The 22,660-nt window shown below is 34.6% G+C and overlaps 2 protein-coding genes and 2 long non-coding RNA genes across 13 annotated transcripts in view; 2 read left to right on the top strand and 2 right to left on the bottom strand.

Annotated features, from left to right (window-relative positions):
• Positions 1-173: 173 nt before the first annotated feature.
• Positions 174-11,845, top strand: LOC132910820 (rho-associated protein kinase 2). Of its 4 annotated transcripts, XR_009658858.1 has the most exons (13): positions 174-289; positions 1,231-1,556; positions 1,883-2,043; positions 2,116-2,454; positions 2,529-3,662; positions 3,765-4,065; positions 4,544-4,959; positions 5,048-5,689; positions 5,766-6,176; positions 6,258-6,474; positions 6,739-6,961; positions 8,528-8,847; positions 8,933-11,845. XR_009658858.1 is itself a non-coding variant. In XM_060966887.1 (12 exons), exons 2-12 carry the CDS (start codon positions 1,376-1,378, stop codon positions 8,613-8,615), a joined length of 4,104 nt encoding a protein of 1,367 aa, XP_060822870.1. In that variant the 5' UTR covers positions 174-289; positions 1,231-1,375; the 3' UTR covers positions 8,616-11,845. The 4 variants fall into 4 exon arrangements, 2 of the variants coding, with proteins under 2 accessions (XP_060822870.1, XP_060822868.1); XR_009658859.1 differs by having other exon boundaries at positions 6,739-7,043; positions 8,528-11,845; XM_060966887.1 differs by having other exon boundaries at positions 4,553-4,959; positions 8,528-11,845.
• On the bottom strand, positions 6,597-8,291 carry LOC132910852 (uncharacterized). Its single transcript, XR_009658864.1, has 2 exons — positions 7,951-8,291; positions 6,597-7,078 (listed from the first exon to the last, which is right to left on the bottom strand). It is a non-coding gene; the product is annotated as an uncharacterized LOC132910852 (long non-coding RNA).
• Positions 7,050-8,297, top strand: LOC132910853 (uncharacterized). The gene is made up of 2 exons (XR_009658865.1): positions 7,050-7,289; positions 7,330-8,297. It is a non-coding gene; the product is annotated as an uncharacterized LOC132910853 (long non-coding RNA).
• LOC132910824 (uncharacterized) overlaps positions 11,570-22,660 on the bottom strand; it is a 39,016-nt gene continuing 27,925 nt past the window's right edge. For 5 of the 7 annotated variants that reach the window (XM_060966895.1, XM_060966897.1, XM_060966900.1 and 2 more), the window contains 2 exons: positions 22,305-22,516; positions 11,570-21,152 (listed from right to left, as the gene is read on the bottom strand). In XM_060966895.1, coding sequence (XP_060822878.1) covers positions 20,975-21,152; positions 22,305-22,516 — 390 coding nt within the window. In that variant the 3' untranslated portion in view covers positions 11,570-20,974. The remainder of the gene's footprint in view (positions 21,153-22,304; positions 22,517-22,660) is intronic. The other 2 variants (XM_060966896.1, XM_060966901.1) reach the window with 1 other exon arrangement.

The following is a 22,660-nucleotide window of genomic DNA, read 5'->3' as shown; positions in this document are numbered from 1 at the left end:
GTTATATTTTCAAATTGAATAATGTGAGATTTCACATCTGAAGTAGGTGGCAGAGTTCTCGAATAAAATTGGAAAATTCCCCTCAATCATTGTACATGAATTGAGAAGCGAATTACTCTACGTTTTCCCCGAGCTTTCATTGGCTTTGATGACCGTTGTGAATTTTCTCAATGGCGCATACACGGCTCAGCTGTGTGCAATCGCAACCAATTTACGTAGAAAAATAATGTATTTTATAGTATTTTTATTCAGTTAGACGAAGTACTGGATACGGTATTCGTGATATTAGGTACGTTAGAGTGAATTTTCTTCTGACATTAATTAATCGATAATGAAAAATACGGAATATTTAGAAAATCCTTCATGACGGATTCAGAAGTACCTGCACGGGATCCACCTTATTTCTGCAAGCTTCCTAACAGACTTCTTTGATTTGTTATTTTCTGAATTTTTTAATTTTCATTGAAATATTGAAATGCAAATATTAAATTCGCATTTGTTTAACGATTTCTACAATTTACATTGTTATTTTATAAAAGTTTCTTTGTGAAAATGACAAGACGAACTGGTAAAATTTTGTTTGCAAGTTAATGATGAATTTCAGTGCAAAATATCTAAATAAATATTAGCCTGGGATATCCTATTTTTCTAAATAATTAAATATATGTTTTGTTTTCACACTGTTTAGTAATCACTGTTTCTTAATGATCTTGACACATAAATCATGTTGAGTCATCATATATTATATTCTGTTGTATCTATTCTCTCACAAATTTGTATACCTTTTAAATTGTATTATTCAATTAAATTGTCCTTCTAGTAAAAGGTACACATGAAATTAATAATTTTATTAATCTTTCACTTTATATTACTTTAATTCTAAATCCATTTATTTGATTTTATAATATTGTAATTTTTATCTTGTTACATGGATGCACACGACTAGTATTATAAATACAATGCACAAATTAAACTATTTTAAACTTATTGATAATCATATCTTTATATTGTTTAAAGCTATATTTATATATGGTATTATTTAAATATAGATTTGGTTATTTCATTTGTGGAGTAAAAAAAGTCATCTATATTTTATGTAAATCTTTTTACAATAATATGACAATAATGATTATATATTAACATTTATGTGTGTGTGTGTATATATATATATATATATATATATATATATATTTATATGCATTTATATGTATATATATAATTTTGTTTCAGGAAACATGGACTGCCCATCCAGTATTGCAACAGTGCATAAATTGTGCTTATACTATATGTAGCCTTTTGCTTTGTATTGTCTTTGATGCATCAAAACAAATATTACATTTTTGAAGAAAATTATTCCTAGCTTTTAATAGGAGAGATGGATGTAGTACGAGATGAAGACAGGCGCAGGCGCCTGAGGGTGCTGGAGGAACGTGTAAAGGATCCAAGAAGTATCACAAACATTGATTGCTTGTTGGATACAGTTCAGGCCCTGGTGGCAGATTGTGATCATCCCAGCGTAAAACGTATGAAAAACATAGAAGCATATATGAATAGATGTAAGTACTTAACCTTTCTATTGTTATGGAAAATATTCTTATTAAATAGTGCAGTTACTAAAATACAGAGTAATAGATACTTCATTAATTTAGTATAAAGTGTATATTTTAGAAAAGTTGGGCATTCTATTATCAATAAGCAAATCGCTATGTGTTAGAATAATATGTTAATATAATAATAGGACGATCCATCTTATGTAATAGATACAGAGGAGTAAATAAATCAGATATAACTAAATGAAACATGTTAATATATTTATTGATGTTGTGATGCTAATATTAATTTTTCAAGGAAAGGATGTAATAAAAATTATTTATACTTTCAGATGACTCAGTAGCTCAAGATATTTGTAAAATGCGAATGCGTACAGATGACTTTACTCTAATAAAAGTGATAGGTCGTGGTTCATTTGGTGAAGTACAATTAGTAAGACATAAATCTACACAGAAAGTATATGCTATGAAATTACTCAGTAAATTTGAAATGGTAAGACATGTATAAATCGCAAATGGATAATTTATGTGTATACTGCACACTTTATTTTTATGTATTCTACAGATCAAACGATCAGATTCAGCCTTTTTTTGGGAAGAACGTGATATAATGGCACATGCCAATTCTCAGTGGATAGTTCAGCTTCATTTTGCATTTCAAGATCAAAAATATCTTTACATGGTGATGGATTACATGCCAGGTGGTGATTTAGTGAATTTAATGTCAAATTATGACGTGCCAGAAAAATGGGCAAAATTTTATTGTGCAGAAGTGGTGCTTGCATTAGATGCAATACATCTTATGGGATTTGTTCATAGAGATGTAAAGCCAGATAATATGTTACTTGATAAGTATGGTCATTTAAAACTTGCAGATTTTGGCACTTGTATGAGAATGGATGCCGTATGTATATTTTTTGTAGCATTTTCTATCAAATTTCTAACAATGTAAAATATGTTATCTTATATGTCTTTTAGGATGGTCTTGTTCGATCTGATACTGCAGTAGGTACACCTGATTATATATCACCTGAGGTGCTTCAGTCTCAAGGTGGTGAAGGTGTATACGGAAGAGAATGTGATTGGTGGTCAGTTGGTGTATTTTTATATGAAATGCTTGTTGGTGATACTCCGTTTTATGCAGATTCATTAGTTGGAACATATTCAAAAATTATGGATCATAGAAATTCACTACATTTTCCACAAGAAGTTGATATTTCTCATTCTGCCAAGAATTTGATATGTGGTTTTCTTACGGATAGAACTAAACGTTTGGGTAGAAATGGCGTGGAAGAAATAAAAAATCATCCTTTCTTTAAAAACGATCAGTGGACATTTGAAAATTTACGAGAATGTGTGCCTCCTGTCGTGCCAGAACTTTCCGGCGATGATGATACTAGCAATTTTGAGGATGTCGATAAAGAAGATGGACCGGAGGAAAGTTTCCCAATACCAAAAGCATTTTCTGGAAACCATTTACCTTTTATTGGTTTTACATATTCAGAAGATTATCAATTAATGGCTTCTAGCGGCAAGGAGTCGGTAGATGGCTTAGAAAATCATATCAATAATGGTACAAGCGATGATATTAAAATTTCTCAATTAGAAAACTTATTGGATAAAGAAAAGAGACAGGTAGAATCTTTAGAATCAAGGCAGAAAGCTTTAACAACACGGTTAGAAGCTATGACACGCCGGGAAACCGAATTGCGTGAAGAAATAGGTAGAGCGGACAAAGAATTGACTTTGTTGAGGCATAATTATAAAGAAGCACAACGTAGGGTGGAGCATGAAACTGAGTCGCGTAGAAAAGCGGAGTCATTAATTGTGGAGTTGAAAAAGAAGTATGATGAAGAGCAGACGAAACGAGCACGTGATGCAAGTAATTCACAACAAACTTCTGAACGTGTAACAAGTTTAGAAAAACAAATTAAAGAAATGCAATCGAAATTGGAAAGAGAAACAGAAATGGTAACGAGGTTACGGAAACAAGCTACTGAGATTACTGTTGCTCGTCAAGCTGCAGAACAAATGGCAAATGAACTACAAGTGGAAAGAGCGAAATTACAAGCGCAACGAGATAATTTACAGCAAGAAGTGGCTACATTACAAGTAAGTTTTTATGTTAGGGGGGAAAAAAAAAAAAAAAAAAGGAATTGATTAGAAATACTCAGTTTCAAACATAGACTTATATTTTTATACATAATTTCGCAGGGACAATTGTCGAAAGAGCGTAGTTCTCGATCACAAGCCTCATCGTTAACTGCTGAATTAGAAAGCCGACTCTCTGCTCTTCATGTCGAACTCGAACATAGTCGAGAGAAAGAGGAGAAAGTAATCATGGATAATAGACAACTAACTGAAAAAATCTCAGCATTGGAAAAAGAAGCAGCAAGTTTAACTCTTGAATTAAAAGCTGCGCAAGCTAGGTATAATCAGGAAGTGGTAGCCCATCAAGAAACGGAACGTTCACGCATACTATCCAAAGAGGAAGCTAATTTAGAAGTAGTTAAAGGTAATTTTATTTACATTTGTACTTAATAATTGTAATATTAAGATATTTAAAAGTCCATATTTTTATACCGATAAGCATGTCAGGGTGAGAAAAGATCATCATACTCATACTCATTTACATACATCCTAATCATACTAATTTTAGGCTAACATAAATATTTTTTCGTATTTATGTTAAATGTAATAAATTATAGAATACATATATCATAATGTATTTTAAACATCATGCATGTTCTAAAAATTTTGATTTTTTAAAAATTGCATTTCATTCATACACCTATTTATCCTATAACTGCATCTCCATATAATTATTTTGTTTCATCCTTAACCCACGTTATCACTAATTGCAATTTTTCAAATTTCGGAATGCTCGCGCTCGATGGTATTTCTATTTACAGTATGTACGCTACTCCCTTATACTTAAATTTGTCAATTTATTGTGAGTTATCCTTATACATGCATTAATGTAACATTAACAGCATTACAAGCAAAATTAAATGAAGAAAAAAGTGGGAGGCAACGTGCTGAATTACTTGCACAAGAAAAGGAAAGGCAAACCTCTATGCTCTCTGTGGATTATCGACAGATTCAACAGCGATTACAGAAACTGGAAGGAGAACATAGGCAAGAAGTTGAAAAGGTAAAAGTGCTACAAGGTCAGGTCGAACAAGAACAGCAGAAAAGAAACATTCTGCAGACTGACTTAGCACAGCAGTCGTCCGAAGCAGGACGATTACGTGCCAGGGAACAACAATTAGCTGGCGAAGTTGCTCAGCTAAGAGAAGCAAAACGTCAAATAGAGGATGAATTACATCACTTGAAAACTCAAAGAAATGTGGATCAACTACAAACTAAGGAATTACAAGAACAATTAGAAGCAGAAGCTTATTTTTCGGTAAATTCACATCTCAACAAACTATCAGCGGAAAAGCCATTATTTTCTTTTGATATATTTATTATAAATTTTAATGTGTTATTTCCAGACACTTTATAAAACACAGACGCAAGAACTTCGGGAAGAACTTGATGAAAAAATACGTTTACAACAAGAATTAGAAGAGGAACGTAGCTCTTTAGTGCATCAGTTACAATTATCTCTAGCGAGAGGTGATAGTGAAGCTTTGGCGAGATCAATAGCTGAAGAAACTGTCGCAGACCTCGAAAAGGAACGAACAATGAAGGAATTAGAATATAAAGATGGAGTAGCCAAACATCACCAAGAATTGAACGCAAAAGAACAAATTATAAATCGGCTTAAGGATAGTGAAGGTGAACTTAAGAAAAATGTTGATCAATATCTTAAAGAAAAGGAAGATTTAAATAAACGGTTTAAAGAATTGCAAGATCAACTTTCTAAAGCACAGTCTAATGGCGAAGAAATAGAAAAATTGAGCAGTAAATTGAAAACTGAGCAATTATTGAAACAACAAGCAGTTAATAAGTTAGCAGAGATTATGAACAGGAAAGACTTGTCTTCAAGTGGTAAATCCAAGAATAAAGCTTCTGCAGCAGATTTAAGAAAGAAGGAAAAAGATTGCAGGCGTTTACAACAAGAGCTTACTCAAGAGAGAGAAAAATACGGACAGTTAACAGCTAAATGGCAAAAAGATTTGCAAGATTTACAAGTAAGTAAAATACTAAACGTCATTTTATTTTTACAAATATTTATATATTATCTCTAGCATCATTATATTTCTATAGGCACAATTGGTGGAAGAAAATCAAGCGAAATTGAGGTTACAAATGGAACTCGATTCGAAAGATTCCGAAATAGAAACTTTACAAATGAAAATTGCTTCGCTCAACTCAGAAACCGCTAGCGTTTCGTCCGTTGAAAACGACGGAGAAGATTCTGTTTTATCGGAACATGGAACCATGCGATTGGAAGGTTGGTTAAACGTGCCAAATAAACAGAACATTAAAAGGCATGGATGGAAAAAACAATACGTTGTTGTCTCTTCGAAGAAAATAATATTTTATAATAGTGAAAATGATAAATTAAATGCCGATCCAGTCTTGATATTGGACCTAAATAAAGTCTTCCACGTTAGATCTGTTACTCAGGGTGATGTTATCCGAGCTGATGCCAAAGATATTCCGAGAATTTTCCAGGTAAATAATATGTTGAATAATTAGTTCCCTACTTATCGAATGATGATATACTTAATTACATTTTTTTCTTTTCTTGTTTAGTTATTATATGCTGGTGAAGGCGAAGCAAGACGTCCTGGTGATGAAGGAAACACATTGCCTGGAGTGGAACTGCCACAACTTACGGACAAACCAGGCACGCAATCGTTAAAAGGTCACGAATTTGTGTCAATATCGTATCATATGCCGACTACTTGCGAGGTATGCTCAAAACAATTGTGGCATATGTTTCGACCGCCACCAGCTCTCGAGTGCCGAAGTAAGTATGAAACAATGTTTCGTTCAACGAATTTTTATGTTTGCTCATTCGTGAGATGATGTGTTATTGCTCGCGACTCGTCGTTTCTAATTATATTTTAAAGAGATTTATAAAACTATCTCTTGTAATAAATTTTATTAAATTCATAACGATGTGACATGATCCGTTTTCTTTGGTCAACAAGCAAAATAAAAAATCTGCCCCATAAAATAAAAAATTACTTATAACAAAATATGTAATGAAATTGTTATTGCGTGTGTACAGGGTGTCGTATAAAAGTTCATAAGGAGCATTTGGACAAAAAGGAAGATGCCATAGCACCCTGCAAATTACATTACGATCCAAACAGTGCTCGTGAATTATTAATATTGGCTGGTAGTCCTGACGAACAGAAATATTGGGTCGCAAGACTGTCTAGACGTGTACAAAAATGTGGCTACAAAGCAAACTCGCACGTCGATGGCACGGGGCAACGTGTCTCGCCAAGGTAGCGTAGCGGTGCGGCTCAACGTAACCGGAGACTAAGTAGCTCTCTTGTATTGTGGCATCGCATGATTGGGTGTAGCGAGGTTAGAGTCGTTTGATTTTTCTTGCACTCCCATATCTATATACAGAATCGCATTTTCAACGAACATGAAAATACAAAAAAGACATCGTTGGCAGCGTTTCGTAAGTGCAGTGCGCTTAGAAGATATCATTGTTGTAGAAACAAAAAATTATATAATGGAATGCCATTGTTGATTATGTTTCAGATAGCTTTAATCTACCTATCTATCTATCTATCTATCTATTTCTATGTATATGTATATCTATATGTATACGTATATATGTATATATATATATATATAGATATAGATATAGATATAAATATAGATACAGATATACAGCAGTTTTGAAATTTGAAAATATATTATGAAGACTTTAGGTAATCTTATTAAGCGTGTTTTGTAATCATTCCAACTTTTGAAAAATTTAAAAACCGACATAATTGCTTTGTTCAAAATCGAAATTATATATACATATTGTTCGATAGATCGAAGCAATGTAAGCTTTATTTTTTCCGATTATTATTATTGCGGTTATTGATATGTTGGTTTCTGTTTGAGTTTGTTTAAAACTAGAATAGGATATTGTTAGTTGATTCGATTCAATTGTCATTTGCATGCGCTTAAACATTAGCACATCTTTTCGCCGAGAATGATTGTTCATTTTATTTCCATTGATCTCGCTGCTAGTTTAAATATACGTACCCTTCAATAAGTAAATATATGATGATTATGCATTGTTTTAACTTTGTTTAGTATTAGCAGAAGTTATAAATTGATAAGATTCATAATGCATGAAAATTAATTTGAGAATATTATAAATTAAGATGGAAATATATTTTTTATGTACATATATACTCATTATAATATCTTGTTTATATTTTCTTTTTAATGGAACTTTACGATACTTTGACAAGTAGAAAATCATAACCTATAATCGAGCAGCAGCTTAAGATTTTCAGTTGCGAAATTATTTTTATGTTGTAATGAGAGAATTCGTATAACCGTATAGCTTTTTTCTTCTCTAAAGATTGCATGGTAATAATTACGAAATACGATATGCAGAATGACAAAATACATTTGACATTATGCACGGTAAAACTGTTAGATAGTAATGAAAATTGACACGTTCAGAGTTTACTTTTAATAGCAAATTGTTTAATGTGATTATTGATAAAAAGTTTGTCATTTAAAGAGTATAGAAGAGAACATTATAATAAATTGATCCTAAATAGAAAGTCTAAAAATTTTAAAAGTAAACTTTGTAATTCTAAAAAAGCGGATCAACAAAATCACCATGAATTTCAATGCTTTTTTTTTTTATTGAAATGGGGCTTTAACATTTACAACTACTAGCTCTTATAGATAAAAACTGTTATTTTGCTTCTGAAGCTTATTTCTTTTTTTTTCTTTTTATATTAGTCTATACTCGTGATATTTCTTGGTAAATGCGATAGTCACGATCTTGCACAAGTCGAATTTCATCGATAACGATTTACATATTTCAGAGAGTCTACGAGATCCACCTTGAAGCCATATTTATCGGTGCAACAACGATCCGCGACTCTGCCAGCAAATGCCAGCATGGGCAAGTGACCTTAGCTAGTATCGATAATACTCGATTGGAATTCGTTGCTTCGACGTCCTTCTCAATCGATCTATTTAAAACATATAAATTCAATCAGTTGGTCAGACAAATGATTTGCAATGAGATTCAAATATGCGAAAATAATTTTCTACATTCTATGTTATCTGGGAAAATATCTTGAGACATCTGGAGTTCATGTATCTTAAAAACATCCGCCTATCTGAATGCACAGAGAAACATGTCATTATCAACTTTTTGACGAATGCGAGGATTCTCCACAAAATCGTTCGTTGACATTTTTACTTGTATCGATCGTTATTTGTAGGTACATGTTTGTTAAACGAATCAAACGTGCCTTTAATATATACTGACGATGATGGAACTCGAATGATCTAAAGGAAATTGAAGAAACAAGACGCTCATCAGGAAATGTTATAAGATGAAAGTTTTCGAGAGGGGGAAACGAGGCGAGTAATAAGTGGGAGTGTGCAGCTGTTATTAACAAGACAAAGTAATGATAATAGTGTTTATATAAATGAATATAGTGATCGTAACGAATTTGAGTATGTGGGCCGCGTTTCTCGGATTTATCAAACACAGTGTTATGTTCGATATCGTATTCGACGAGCAAGCTTTGTCAATGATTTGCATAGTATCTCCAAGAGACCATCATCGCGCGTTGTTTTATGAATATTTTTCATACGTGCGAATGGATTTTTATGTTGATTTATTTTTTCCATGAATGCATAAATTCAAAGATGATTTCCCTGTACATAAATTACGGCCGTAAGAACTGCTTCTCAGTTGTTTAAGCAGCTCGTTCATTGACTTTTGCAACGATATTGTGAAATGGGTGGACATTACAATGCTTTCGCAAAAAAAAAAGAAGAAAAAAAAAATTGTTGTTTGTGCGATATATATATGATATTCTCCGATCATTAGCGATTATTTAAAGGTGAGAATTTTGAGAACTCGATAATATTGTGTATTTACTACGCCGGATTGATAGTATTATTATTTTTATACGTTCTGAGATTAAAGTATATCGATATTTAATTACGTTAAGAAGAGAAGGAATGGAATTGATTTATGCGTAGAAGTACGCATGCTATTCAGCTGGCTAGAGCGGCTGCCAAAGTTTCTTCTTTTAGTATGAGAAACGCGTTATTATGTTTAATCGAATCATCGGGGAATGCATCGGTAGATAAATATAAACGTGAGATAATGAATATTGGAAATACTTCATCACAGAATTATTAATGATAGATACATTATTTAAATTTTGAAGTTGATAGTCTTGGAATATCTCAGATTTTTAAATTATCACAAACACATTTTTAGAATCTTGGAAGAACCTTCTACATCTTTTTGTTTTCTTGCTCTCTTTTTCAAAATTATTGTCGTATTTGTTAGTTCAAAATTCTTGTTTTAAATCTTCAATTCATATTTTCGAAGAACTTTCAAGATTCAACAGGCGCTCTGTATATTTTGTGAATTTTCATTTCTGTTGCCACGTATTCATTAGAATATGAATGCATATTGCGACCAAGCAATAAAGTAAGGGTAGAAATTGTAAGAGGAAGAGAAAAAGTTAAATTTTAGAATGAGCACAATGGTAAAATATTAAGGAATACCGCCACGAACGAGCTTCATTGTATAATAGAAATACGATATTTACAATTGTAAGATAAGAATTTTTTAATACGATGTATGATATATCCGCTACAGATTGCTGAAAGGATGGGCGATATGAAATACCGAAAAAAGCGCAGAATCGCGCACGTAGTCGAGAGAGGCTTAGGAACAATGCTATAGAAATTGGTGCCGAGTTAGAAAAGATTTGTACGAGGAGCAACAGAGGTATCAAGATGAAGAAAAAAGGAAAAAAAGTGTAATGAGCTAATGAAACTTATTGTTATTATTATCATCATCATCATCATCATCGTCGTCGCCATCGCCATCGTCATCGTCGTCGTCGTCGTCGTCATCATCATCATCACCACCATCATCATCACCATCACCATCACCATCATTATTATTATTATTATTACTATTAAAAAATCATTGTCGCCGTTTGTGTTCTATCCACGGTGTACCTCAGTGACGTGTGCGTATATTCATCACGTTGGTCTGGGCCGAGAGAAAAATGAAATTTCTCGGTCGCTTTACAGAACTTGTCCCGACTCTTCTTAGGTAGGTTGCAACATCTTTCTTTCCATCTGAGACGTCCTTTTATAAGGTACTTTTTGCGCCCCTTTTCTTCATCCTTTTTCTTTCTATTCTTCTTTTTACACTCTGCTTTCATTTAGTTTTCGAGTTTCCGCGAGATAAAGGAAGCTCAGTATGTATGTGACGTCATCCGTTGATTTATTAAGAAGATGCGAAAGGGCCAGATATACGCAAACGATTATGAAAGTAGGAAGCCCACGTTTTTAATTAAATTAGCCCGTGCATTTTACTCTGTTCCGCCTGCCTGTTGCACTATTTTTTTATAAACTGGAAAAGAATTTTCGACAACGCGAGATATAAAATAGGGAGGGAGAGAGAGAGAGAAAACGAGCGAGAGAGAGAGAGAGAGAGAGAGAGAGAGACAGGCAGACAGACATAGATAGACAGAGATAGATAGGTAGAGAAGCAAGAAGAAGTGAAAAAACTTGTTACAAGCATATTTTATTATTGTTTAGTTATTTACAAGCTGTATATTATTGATTAATATTACGATTAAAGTATTTTGTAGATAAAACGCGAGTCTTTGTAGACGTTTTCCACCATCACCGAACAATGAATTTAATCTCATTGTCGAATAGATTAGATGTTTCTAAATATGTATTTGATCTTCTCTATCTTACGATTTGTTTTTCTTCTTTAGTCTTTTCGGCTGATAATCTTATTCGATTGTAGTCATTTATAATAATCGAAGGTAAGAAATGGCATATAAAAGAGAACGAATTCTTCCTATATATTTTTCTTTCCCTTTCTTGTCTTGTTGAAATAAAAATACCTCATCTGGAGCACCGTTTGTAGATTATTACGGATGTGCAAAAATCTTTGAGTGATAAATTTGATCGAATGTCATTATTGTTAATACAATAGGGAGTATCGAGCTTTGTGTAAAACCTTCTTCTATATCTCTTTTGCGTACTGTGTACAATTTTCTATATACATGTGTATATGTTAAATCTTATGACTTTATTTTACCTGTAATCAAAATTTCGAGATAAACCGTTTTACGATGTAATCTATCTTTGTTTCCTATGCAAACAGCCGACCAGTTAATACGTGTACGTCGAGTCATTTCCAGTTCGAATATTTCCTAATGAATTTAGAAAAGATCGTTTGTGGATATTTAATTCGTAGCAAATTAATTTTAACCATAATTTACATTAAACGAGAATTTCTTTAATATTATTTCTTCGAACAAATGCATGCAGTTAGCTTCATAGTTGCTTCTATTAACTCTCGTTGAATTTCGCAAATTTCATTCCTGATCATGTTTCAAGTTTCTAAGGATACTTGATCTTTGATTAGAAGACGACCGATTAGCGGCCTTTACTTGTTTACAATGCGCGAAGAAAGCAAAATGATGTCTCGGCTTCACTTTGTCGACCTTTCACGACGAAAGGGATCTTCTTGCAGAGTGAATACGCGTTGACCACCCTCTAATTATTCCTCGAGATCGACAATTTGATCGTCACCGCGTTTTTTTCACAAACGATTGTTATGCAATCGGCAAGAGCATTTTTACATTTTGATTGCGCTGGTGCAAAATCCGAATAAAAGATTTTGTTTGTAAGGGGCGCAAAAGGCGCTTTAAGTTAGCAAATTTTGTTCTCTTTCTCTCTAAGTAGTTATTAGGAATTTAGAAAAATTGGAAAAGTATGATTTCTTTTAATTTAGAAAAATCATTTTAGATTCTCAGTTCACTGTCAGTTTCGAAGGGGTGAATAACATCGCGTCGTTCCTCGGAGATCAAACGTTCTGTCATTTATTTGTCGTTTACTTGTTCGCTTATATAATCATTTTTCATACCTCTGTTAAGTAAATCACGCAAGGCTAGCGTAAATATGAAAGAACGTCGAAATTCGACAGGTAATGCATATGTTCTGTGTTCTCTTTAATAAACTTACTGTACCTGGATACCTTTTTAAGTCCTTAATGTATGAATACATGTAAATCAGTACGTGAATAGTTTTATGCAAAACTTGGATAACCCGTTTCCAAGTACTTGCACGATTATACGAACATACTTTTGATTACGCTTTCGCTAAAGTCTAAAGTTATATTAACGGGCGGTCGACAACAGAGTCTTTTTCTCGTCTCAAACTCGGTATAGTTAGTTGTTTGTTCTTATTCGAATACGCTTTTACGTTCGTGAACTAATCGTTTTCTTTTGCCTATTCGATCATAGGTTTTTCATATTCAAAATATATGCGATGCATTCTTCGTTCTCTTTCGTCGCTCGCGGCTTAATTAAACAAATTTACAAAGGCTGAAGCAAGAACCGTTCTATCTGAGGTTCATTGTTCTTAAACGCAATTAGATATTTAGTAATCGAATAGTCTTAATTAATTCAAGAAAATACATAACTACAAGCGATTAATTCCACGTTCACAATCGTTGATATTGTATTACGATACGAAAGAAAACAATCAGACACCGATAGAAGTGAAGGTAATTATTTAGAAAGGTGCGGCCATCTTGTATTTAGATGATCTTTCGATACGTGTAAGGCCTACGTTTCTGAGACGTTTGCAAACAACTGTCGGTACCGTTACAGCGAATTCTGCCTATAATTGTGCGTCGGTGAGCTTACAGCGGCCGGACAAAACAACGTTTAACCCAAACCTAATTCCCATCTTTTGTTCATATAGTTTATATAGTTTATATAGTCAGGTATTTGATACAATCGTAGGCAGAATTCACCGTAGTGGTATCGACAATTTTTTGCAGATATTTTTGTCGGAAACTAAGATCGAACGGCGTTTACATGCAAAGGAAAATGTTATTCAGAATGTTGATTTTCTCATTTTTTATTAAAAAATTATCGAAATCCAAGATGGCGGCAGCTTTCTGAACGATTACCGAAGTAAGTATGGATTTTCATTAATACACGTTATTAAACACACAACGACAAACTTACGTTCATTACAGTGCACAAATCTGAAAATATGAATCTTTCCCTTGAAATTCTTTAATTCTGATTTCTTTGACCCTTCGGAGGTCGCGATTAACCTGACTTTTTTAAAATAAATATCTTCAAACGGACACGTCGTAGACTTTGCAAACAAGGATCAACTAGCAATATGTATGCATATACCGAGTAAGTACTTTCTATGAACAGACAAAGAAGCATTTTTTAAAATTCTTTTGACATTGCCATTGCCTGAGAAAAATTGTTATACCTTTAGTGTAATAATATTATTCGTGATGAATATTATCGTCACTTAAAAAATCTAGCAATCGAGGTTTTTGATCGATCCATATCAAACATAATTATTCAATTTTTATTTTTTTCCATATCGTATGCTTACTTTATCACCATGTCCAAATATGTCACGAGGAAATACGTCGAACCTGCCGATGTCTAATACTCTCATGGTTTCTCACTTCTTTCAAAATTAAAAATTCAAATATTTCCAATCTTTTTTATATTTAATACGTTGTGTCGTGTATATAACGAGAAAAACAATAAAAGGAGGATAAAATTCGTTTCCGAGCACCGCTATTTTTTAAACAGTTTCTGTATTTTCTAATCGCATTCGATGAACAGAGTCGAATGTAGCGAATATAGTGGTATCGAGTTTAGGGATACGCCAGTTCAAAAGTTTTCATCAATGGATAAATCGATTTGGCAAATATCATTTTACATAAGGGTTAACAATAAAAACGATCGTCTTCTGTCGACCGGAAAAATATTTACGCACGCATATAGCCGGACCAATATCGCAACCACACCACAAAGATCATACAACGGTGTCAACAAAGATAAACGCTTTAAAGCGTTTGTCTCTCATGCATAAGATAGAGTAAGCCATACATACGGTAGACTAATCGCAAGAGCTCCAAACTGTTATGTCTCGACTCTATTCGTTGACTACCATCGGAGAATACAAAGAAAAGATTTAAAAAAACGTGCTATCCTGATACGGAGTTTAATAGCTTGCACGCTATTTCATCTTTTTCAGGGTCATTGGATTCCGTCCACCCGTTTTTACCATTTTCCTCGTTCTATGCAACGTCACGACATACAAAGCGATTAAGAAAAGTCTGGTGAAAATTCACGAGGACGTTAAACATCGACAGGTTGACCAGGAATATTTATATTTTATTTAATAGTAATAAATTACATTTAATCTAATAATGACCAATTATAATAATACCAATAATAATATGATGATGATAATGACGACGACGACGACAACGACGACGACGACGACGACGACGACGACGACGACGACGACGACGACGACGACGACGACGACGACGACGACGACGACGACGACGACGACGACGACGATGACGATGATGACGATGATGGTGATGATGATGATGATGATGATGATGATGATAATAATAATAATAATAATAGTAATAATAATAATAACAATAATAATAATAATCATAATAATAATAGTAATAATAGATTTTAAATTATTATATTTGAGATACGTCGTGACTTGCGCGAGATTAAAGGTAGTTAAATCTCTGAAATACGTTTAGATAAGCGTCGATAGTGCCTCGTTTAATGTACTTGTAAATAGATACGTACTCAGCTATTTCTCATGTACGCTCACGAATTTACCTTTAGATACAGGTAAAATATTTGTATCGTTAATGCTATTTTCGATGTTTTCAGAGATTTTCTTTTTACAAAATTATCATTACGTACTCGTATATGTATGTACATATGATTGTAGCCACTTCTTTCGCACGAAATATATATAACGTTTATGACTTGCAAATGAATTACAAGATAAGAAAATGAGAGCCACTTGTTCCGATTTTGACGTAATATCAATTCTCTACTATAGTTTTTATTTGTCCATGCTTTTGATTCAAAATTCATTTCGATCTATCGAACACGAGTATAAATTATGACAAAAACGTTAGAGAATGAAAGAAAATCGAAAGAAATTATTGTTAATTTAAACATCCTTAATTTTCACCTGATAGAATTAGTTTATAAGCGACGACAGAAATTTTAAGGTTATCTCAGTTTTGGTTACAGACAGTCACGTTAATATCGAGCATGCGTTAATATGGGCACCCTTTAACGTTATCAACTTTTTTAGCCGGTTGGCGGGACACAAGCGAAAGATATCGAAACGATGTAAGAATCTTTCGATTTATTACAGTTGGAGGTGTAAAGTTGTGAAAAAACTGTGATCTTCACCATCGTTGACCGTTCGTAGCTCGATCTCCATGAAATTTTCAGTACGCATAAGTGACACGAATCTACGAAACGTACTTCTTATCTACTTCTTATCTACTTCCGCCACAGTAACTTCCGCTACAGGCTCAGATAAATAAAAAAAATATCGTAAGTAAAACGTTGCCGTTACGACGACTATATTCTTCGCGATTCCGATCAATAGAAATTTTTTTCAAAATTATTTTTACCCGTTATCCGGTAAACCGATCCTTCTTGCTTGTGAAAAAGCTCAAGTTGTTTGGTCCAATTTTGAAAAAGTTATTCCATTTTAAAGGATGCCCGAATATCAACGCGAAACACAGGATATAAATCCGTATGAAATACTTAAGAATAAAATAACTTGATCTAACACTCTTATGGGTCGATGTTTTAACGATTTAACGTTACATGTACCAATCAAAGGTTAAACGTTTTATGATGACATATACATACGTACATACATATGCATACCCCGTATATTTTTGCGATTTAAGGAAAAAAAAAAAAAAAAAATATCGTTTGTAGGATTCGTACTTGCTTCTCTGTTGCTTTTCCTTCGGCATATTATTATTTCACCTTAAATTTGACCTTAAATTTCTCAAACATTGCGAGCATATATACACACGTATGTATATTCGCATGTGTGACAATTAACAATGCTCGGCTAACATCATTCGCGTTTCGTCTTTTCTTACCAAGTAAATTTACGATGTACGCTTTATCAATAATTTCGTATACAGAAGAACCGAATCTCGGGTTTAGCTGAACCGAATGTGAATCGGTCGCCTGAACGTTCTTAGCGTTACGATCGTGCTCCTATTTTACGCATCTTTGATGAACGGTACAGCTGAAAAATAAGAATATCTTCCTCAGGTACAACAAACTCACCGAAAGTTGTACGATATCCAATACCATCGGATGACGATTCTCCAAGTTTCTTCTTTCGCTTCTTTCTACCAATTCCCTCGTCCATGTTCTATCCGTGTTTACGTCAATAGCACAAACGAGACAACGCTTCGAATCTTGAAACGATTGAATATTATAAAACAAAGATATTTTTCTACCGTAAGATTTCGGTGAATCGATTGTAGAGCAGCAAGAATTCAGTTTCAGTTTCAGGTTTCAAAGACATTTATCGTCATCGTTCTATCACGATCTCCGCTGTAAACGCCAGAAAACGTTATCAATTCGTTAATGAAACAGTCGGTTGAGTCGATTTAAGGGATTGGAAGACGTCGAGAGAGAAAGAAATATGCTCGACTGCGGAGAACAAAGAATCAGTGTTCCATCGTACGTGTAGCGACGACGTTAGCGACGAAGGAGCAAATATTCGCCTATTCGATCGAGCCTTCGCAGCTGGCCCGTGTCCTTTATTTATAACACAGAGAAGAGATCTGCCTATCGTTTAAAACGCTATTACATGTATGTATATATAAAGGCGATACATTCGGCAAACACGTGCATGCATGGCCACAAGTTTTAACCAGAGTAGAAAAGGAGGGATGTACCGGCTATATAGACGATCCAATTTCATCCGTTTCGATCCAGGGCGATCAAACTGCGATGCAAACGGGCGATGAAACGTCGCGCTCATTGTGATTTTGTACTTATGACGCTGTGCGACTCGGCAATTTTATACATGGATACAAATGATTATAAAATTACGTAAGATTAAGCTAGTGAAATATTAATAGAAAAGCGAGGGAATGAGAATTTTCATAAAACGTGCGTTAACAAATTTTTAAAAACCATTCTTTGTTATAATTCGATGCTATTTAATATTAAACGAATTATTCTCCATGCGTCGAATTATGCTTTCGCCACATTGGAGAATAATACATTTCCAATTTTACTATCTGCTACAAACAAATGAGAATGAATAATTACTATAAATCATGAAAAGTGCCAAATTCTTTATACGATATAAGTACATGTGAGGTTTCCTCGTCACGTTTGCATAAAAGGACATTTTTCACGGGGCAATGTAATAAATATTCTCATGTTATCCGACATCGACAAATACCTCGTCAATAGTGGACACAAGTTGTGCGAAGAAAAAATGGAAACACACACTACGGAACTATTCTAGAGAAAACAGTTTCGAAGTGAACGACGAGAAAACTAAAATATTAGTATTCAGAAGAACAAATGAAAAAGTAGGAAGCAGAAAAACGAAAACGAAATACGAAGGCCAAAATGTAGAAGAGGTAGACGTCTATACACCTAAGTAATAAGAATAAGTTAACCATTGTCAAAGTTAGCCACGTTTCATACGGCGATAAAACATTTTACAACTCTGACAAAAGTCGCAGCAGGCACGATCTGGAAACCATTAGTAACGGCAAAATATAATAGCTGGGACACGGTAGTAAAGCTACGCGAAATATGAAATTAATACGAAAATGGAACGAGTGCAATCGAGTCTCCTGAAAAGTGTGTCAACTGTATCTCGTAGCGCATCAGGATGCACCTAGTATGTTGAGGTTAGGAACTGGAAGAATGCACTTGGAGCATCGAACGTTGAAAAGAGGCGGCGGGGTTGGGAGGGGGTTGAAACGTTAAAATACTGGACAAAACTAACGAACATGGATGAACATAGGGTACCTAAAAGTAGATGCTCGAAGAATTGCCGAAAAAATGGGACAGAGAAACACCGAGACCCGAAAAGAAACTGGTTCGCTGAAATAAAGAAAGGCAAACTGGATAACCGTGGATATGGAATTAATAACTCGGCAACAGCAGCCAAATTAAGCCATGTAATTAGTAACGAGTACCAGAGAAACTCTTCCGCAAAGACAATTTACCCACATATGTATCAAAAATACAAGGAAAATAGGAAAAGCCAACTACCTAAATACCAAATTGCCACTAGTGATTAAACGACGAGATTAAATGACGCTAGCAAGAAGATAGGAACGGACAATAGCAAGGCCAGGGAATCGGTTAACTTACAGAACAAATGCTATATGCAACAGACAGGAGCTAGAAAACAGAGAATGGCATATTGACGGATTGCCCGTAGTAGAATCGATTCAGAACACGATTCGTGATCGACTATGGATCCAGCATGCCATAATAATATATGTAATAATGACAATAATGACAATAATGACAATAATGACAATAATGATAATAATGATAATAATGATAATAAATATCATTGTTTACAATTAGATGATAGAACCCGTACTTACGATAAATCTGAAATACTCTGAAAATCATTGTGGCGAAATTGTTTTTAGAAGCAAGTTTCATAAAACTAAAAAAAATAATCACGCTGGACGAAGTCCTGCAAAAGACAATTTGTACTTTTGTAAGAAGTCGCGATTCATCGGTTGAGAATCCAGTCACCATTGAAACCACATTGAAAAAACATTGAAAACATACGTATATGTATGTACGAAGCTGTCGAACCGTACAGAATGCGATTGCAACTACGTGTAATGTATCGTTTGTCTGCATCGAACATAAGATAGGTGGATTAACTAAGGGAATTTGTTGCTCGTTGCTATTTTTTCTGGCTATGTATGTTATATGCACGTACATGTATCCCCGTTCATAAATATTAGAATACCTAATGATTTTGTATAAAACACGATAATTCAATTAGTCAATTAGTCAATTAGTCAAGGAAATGATTAACCGATCAGTATTGTGTATTCGTGAAAGAATAATAAGGAATCAAACGTTACATAATAAGACATTGCGTGGTTATAAAACATACGAGAAAGCTATAAAATTATTTGGAAATCTTCGACATTTCAATATACGACGAATTACCATATCGCTTATCGACGCGGATAGTGGCACGAAAAAGAAAGAAAGAATAGCCCGTAGAGCAAAAATTTAGTTTAGTCACGTTGTAACAGCATCGAATAGAAATAACAAGGTCTTACGAAACTATCGTACAGAAATACGTAAATATAAATGTAGAAAACGTAATGTAAACGTAACACATGTGCGTAACGTTTATGACATGGTGCAAACTGATGAACCGAAGTTACAAACAATTTTTAATTTCCAAGTTGTGTGATAGGTCGCTAACGTCAAGAAGCGATATGTTGGTCTCGATGAATCACCGATTGAACAAATTTGAGACGATTTGAGAAGTAGATAATTGAGGGAAGTTTGTCAAAGTCTAAATCCGGTTTGTGGAATTACCGGAATTAATAACGCGTACAACCAAATAACAACAGATAACAACAGATAACAATGATAAAAGGAATAATAATATAAATATTGGAATCGATTGAATTAAAGTTTAGGTAACGATTGAAAGATGCATGCGTGGCATGCATGGATGAGAAAAAAATAGTTTTCTAATAATTCTTTGGATTTACCTTATTATCCGTAAATGTATTAATATGTACATAGGTATATATAATTACGAACGGAGGTGTACGTATTTACATATTACTCTAGCTTTTATGCTGATAACGGCAAAGCTGTAAAAACTTTGGAAAAAGATGCTCCTCTTCCCTGTCGAAAACACATTTATCAAACAGGGAAAAAGAGGATTCTTCGTTGCGATACTATACTACGGTATATCTTTGAATCTCCGTTAAGGAAGAAGAGAACGATTGTATTTGCTTGCTATAACTTCTTTTCCCGCGCGATAAGAGAAAACTACTCGTTTTTCTACCGTTGCATCGAAACATTCGTTTCTCTTTCTCTTCGTAATACAATTTCTGGTTGTTCTTCCAAATGGAAGAGGGAATCCGAGCATCGACGTCGGAATCGCAATCGGAATTTCGGTTGTCCGTCGAACGCGGCGCAATTCATATCGCATCTCGTCCAGATCAGTATCATTCTCGAGCTAGAGCTCGAACGTCGAATCGAACAGATCTAATCTAACGTATTCGTGTTCTCCGGATGTTGTTCTATGTACCAGATAAATAGTAATTCCTTAATTCCCGCTTAATTGCCAACGAGACTACGCAGTCTCGTGGCGAGGCATTATTTTCTTACCAACGAGACTAGACCGCGGTGCGTAAGCTTTGGCTTCATCGACGACTTGTTCTGCCCTACGTTTACTTGCTGATGACTTCTGCTCGTCGTTTGCTGCTCCCTCGCGTTCTGCTTTTTCTTCAGTGACTCCTGCTTGGCACCTCTGTGCATGTGAACGCAGCAGAAGCTGTTTATTAACGCGACAGGCCGGAAAATATAACGTTCGTCATAGCTTGCCCGGAAAACGCTACTATCGTTAAAGAAACATCTATGGCCGTGATTATACAGAGAGCGACGAGCGATAAGCGGCAAAATCATACACAAGCGGCCTACGTCCTACTTCTTGCCATATTTTACCTATCGTAGACTCATTTTCGTAATCTTTACGATTATCCTGCCATAAAATCAGCCTACACTGCGGGTCAGCTGTTAAACATTCGATATCAAGATAGGTATTTGCTACAATAACAATTAACATAATAAAGGAATGACGGAGCGGCGAAAATTGTTCGCCTATCTGTCGCTCGTTTGTCATATGGCCTATTTCCTATACAAGTGAAAGTTGATAACGACCGCCTAAGCGATACGAATTGGCAGTGATATATCGCCAAATACTCGGCGAAACTTTTCGAGTATACTTCAAAGATTATACCGACTATACTTGGATAAAAAAATCTATTCACGGATACTCTCCTCGAAACTCTAACGACGAGCAAGAATCTTTAAACAGAGCTGTGCCTGCGAACGAGGCTGAAAAATCGAATTCACAACGTTTCGACCAGCCGAATTTTGGTCAAAGGCAAGAAGGAGCGGTTCTCAGCAAGTTTTTACTTGCATTTAATCTAAAGCTGCGAGCTTAAAACTATGTTGCGTCGAATCCTTGTCGATCCATTATATCGATCGCTTCTTTCAAACTTGCAGCGTCATTTACCTCATTCATTAGCAGGTATTTAAAAAATTTTTTAAAAAATTTTCCAATACTTTTTCTAATACTTTTTACGCGTCATAAATCAGTTAAATTCGTAGCATGTTTTAACATTGCTGAAGCGTAGCATACGCGTGCCGCGCATTATAATATTTATCTTAATTTTAATCGATGGTACATGACTCTATTCACATAGATAAACGAATTCCTGCTATAGATTTATATAGGCCACATACAGCAGCTTATCGTTTACTCCTTATTGCTTACTGCTTACCGTTTATCGCTCTTTTGTATAATCGTGGCTTGAAAGGACGAAGGAAGGAATAAGGAAGGCGTAGAACAAGGCGTAGAACAAGGCGTAGTAAAAGAAGGAGAGCGAGTTAGAATCGTATAAAGTGTAAGCGAAGAACTTACAGATATCGAGTGAGATCTTCGACGTCGACGAGCATCGAATCTTGTTCCATGTGTAAGTCGTCTCTTCTCAAAAGTCCTTCGACCAGAGCCTCGTTCAGGGCAGCGATTCTTGCATGCAAATCGTTCGCGACTACTTGAAGTTGCGCGACATTTAGCTCCGTTAAAAGTACTCGGGACAATCTGCGCCTATCCTCACCCAGCTGAACGCCAACCTAGGGATGATAACGAACAGACCTTTTTATTCTTTTTAACGCAAAATATTATATTCCAGTTATTCGAACACGTTTTCCTTTCGATGTTTCATAGCAGTAAAAATAACGACACACAGATCTAATTGTTCTCCACACTTTGTTCTT

The sequence above is a fragment of the Bombus pascuorum genome, chromosome 9 (assembly GCF_905332965.1).
Source record: "Bombus pascuorum chromosome 9, iyBomPasc1.1, whole genome shotgun sequence".
Classification (NCBI taxonomy): Eukaryota; Metazoa; Arthropoda; class Insecta; order Hymenoptera; family Apidae; genus Bombus; species Bombus pascuorum.
The sequence above is the reverse complement of the archived record's forward strand: the minus strand, read 5'-3'. Positions and strand labels throughout refer to the sequence as shown.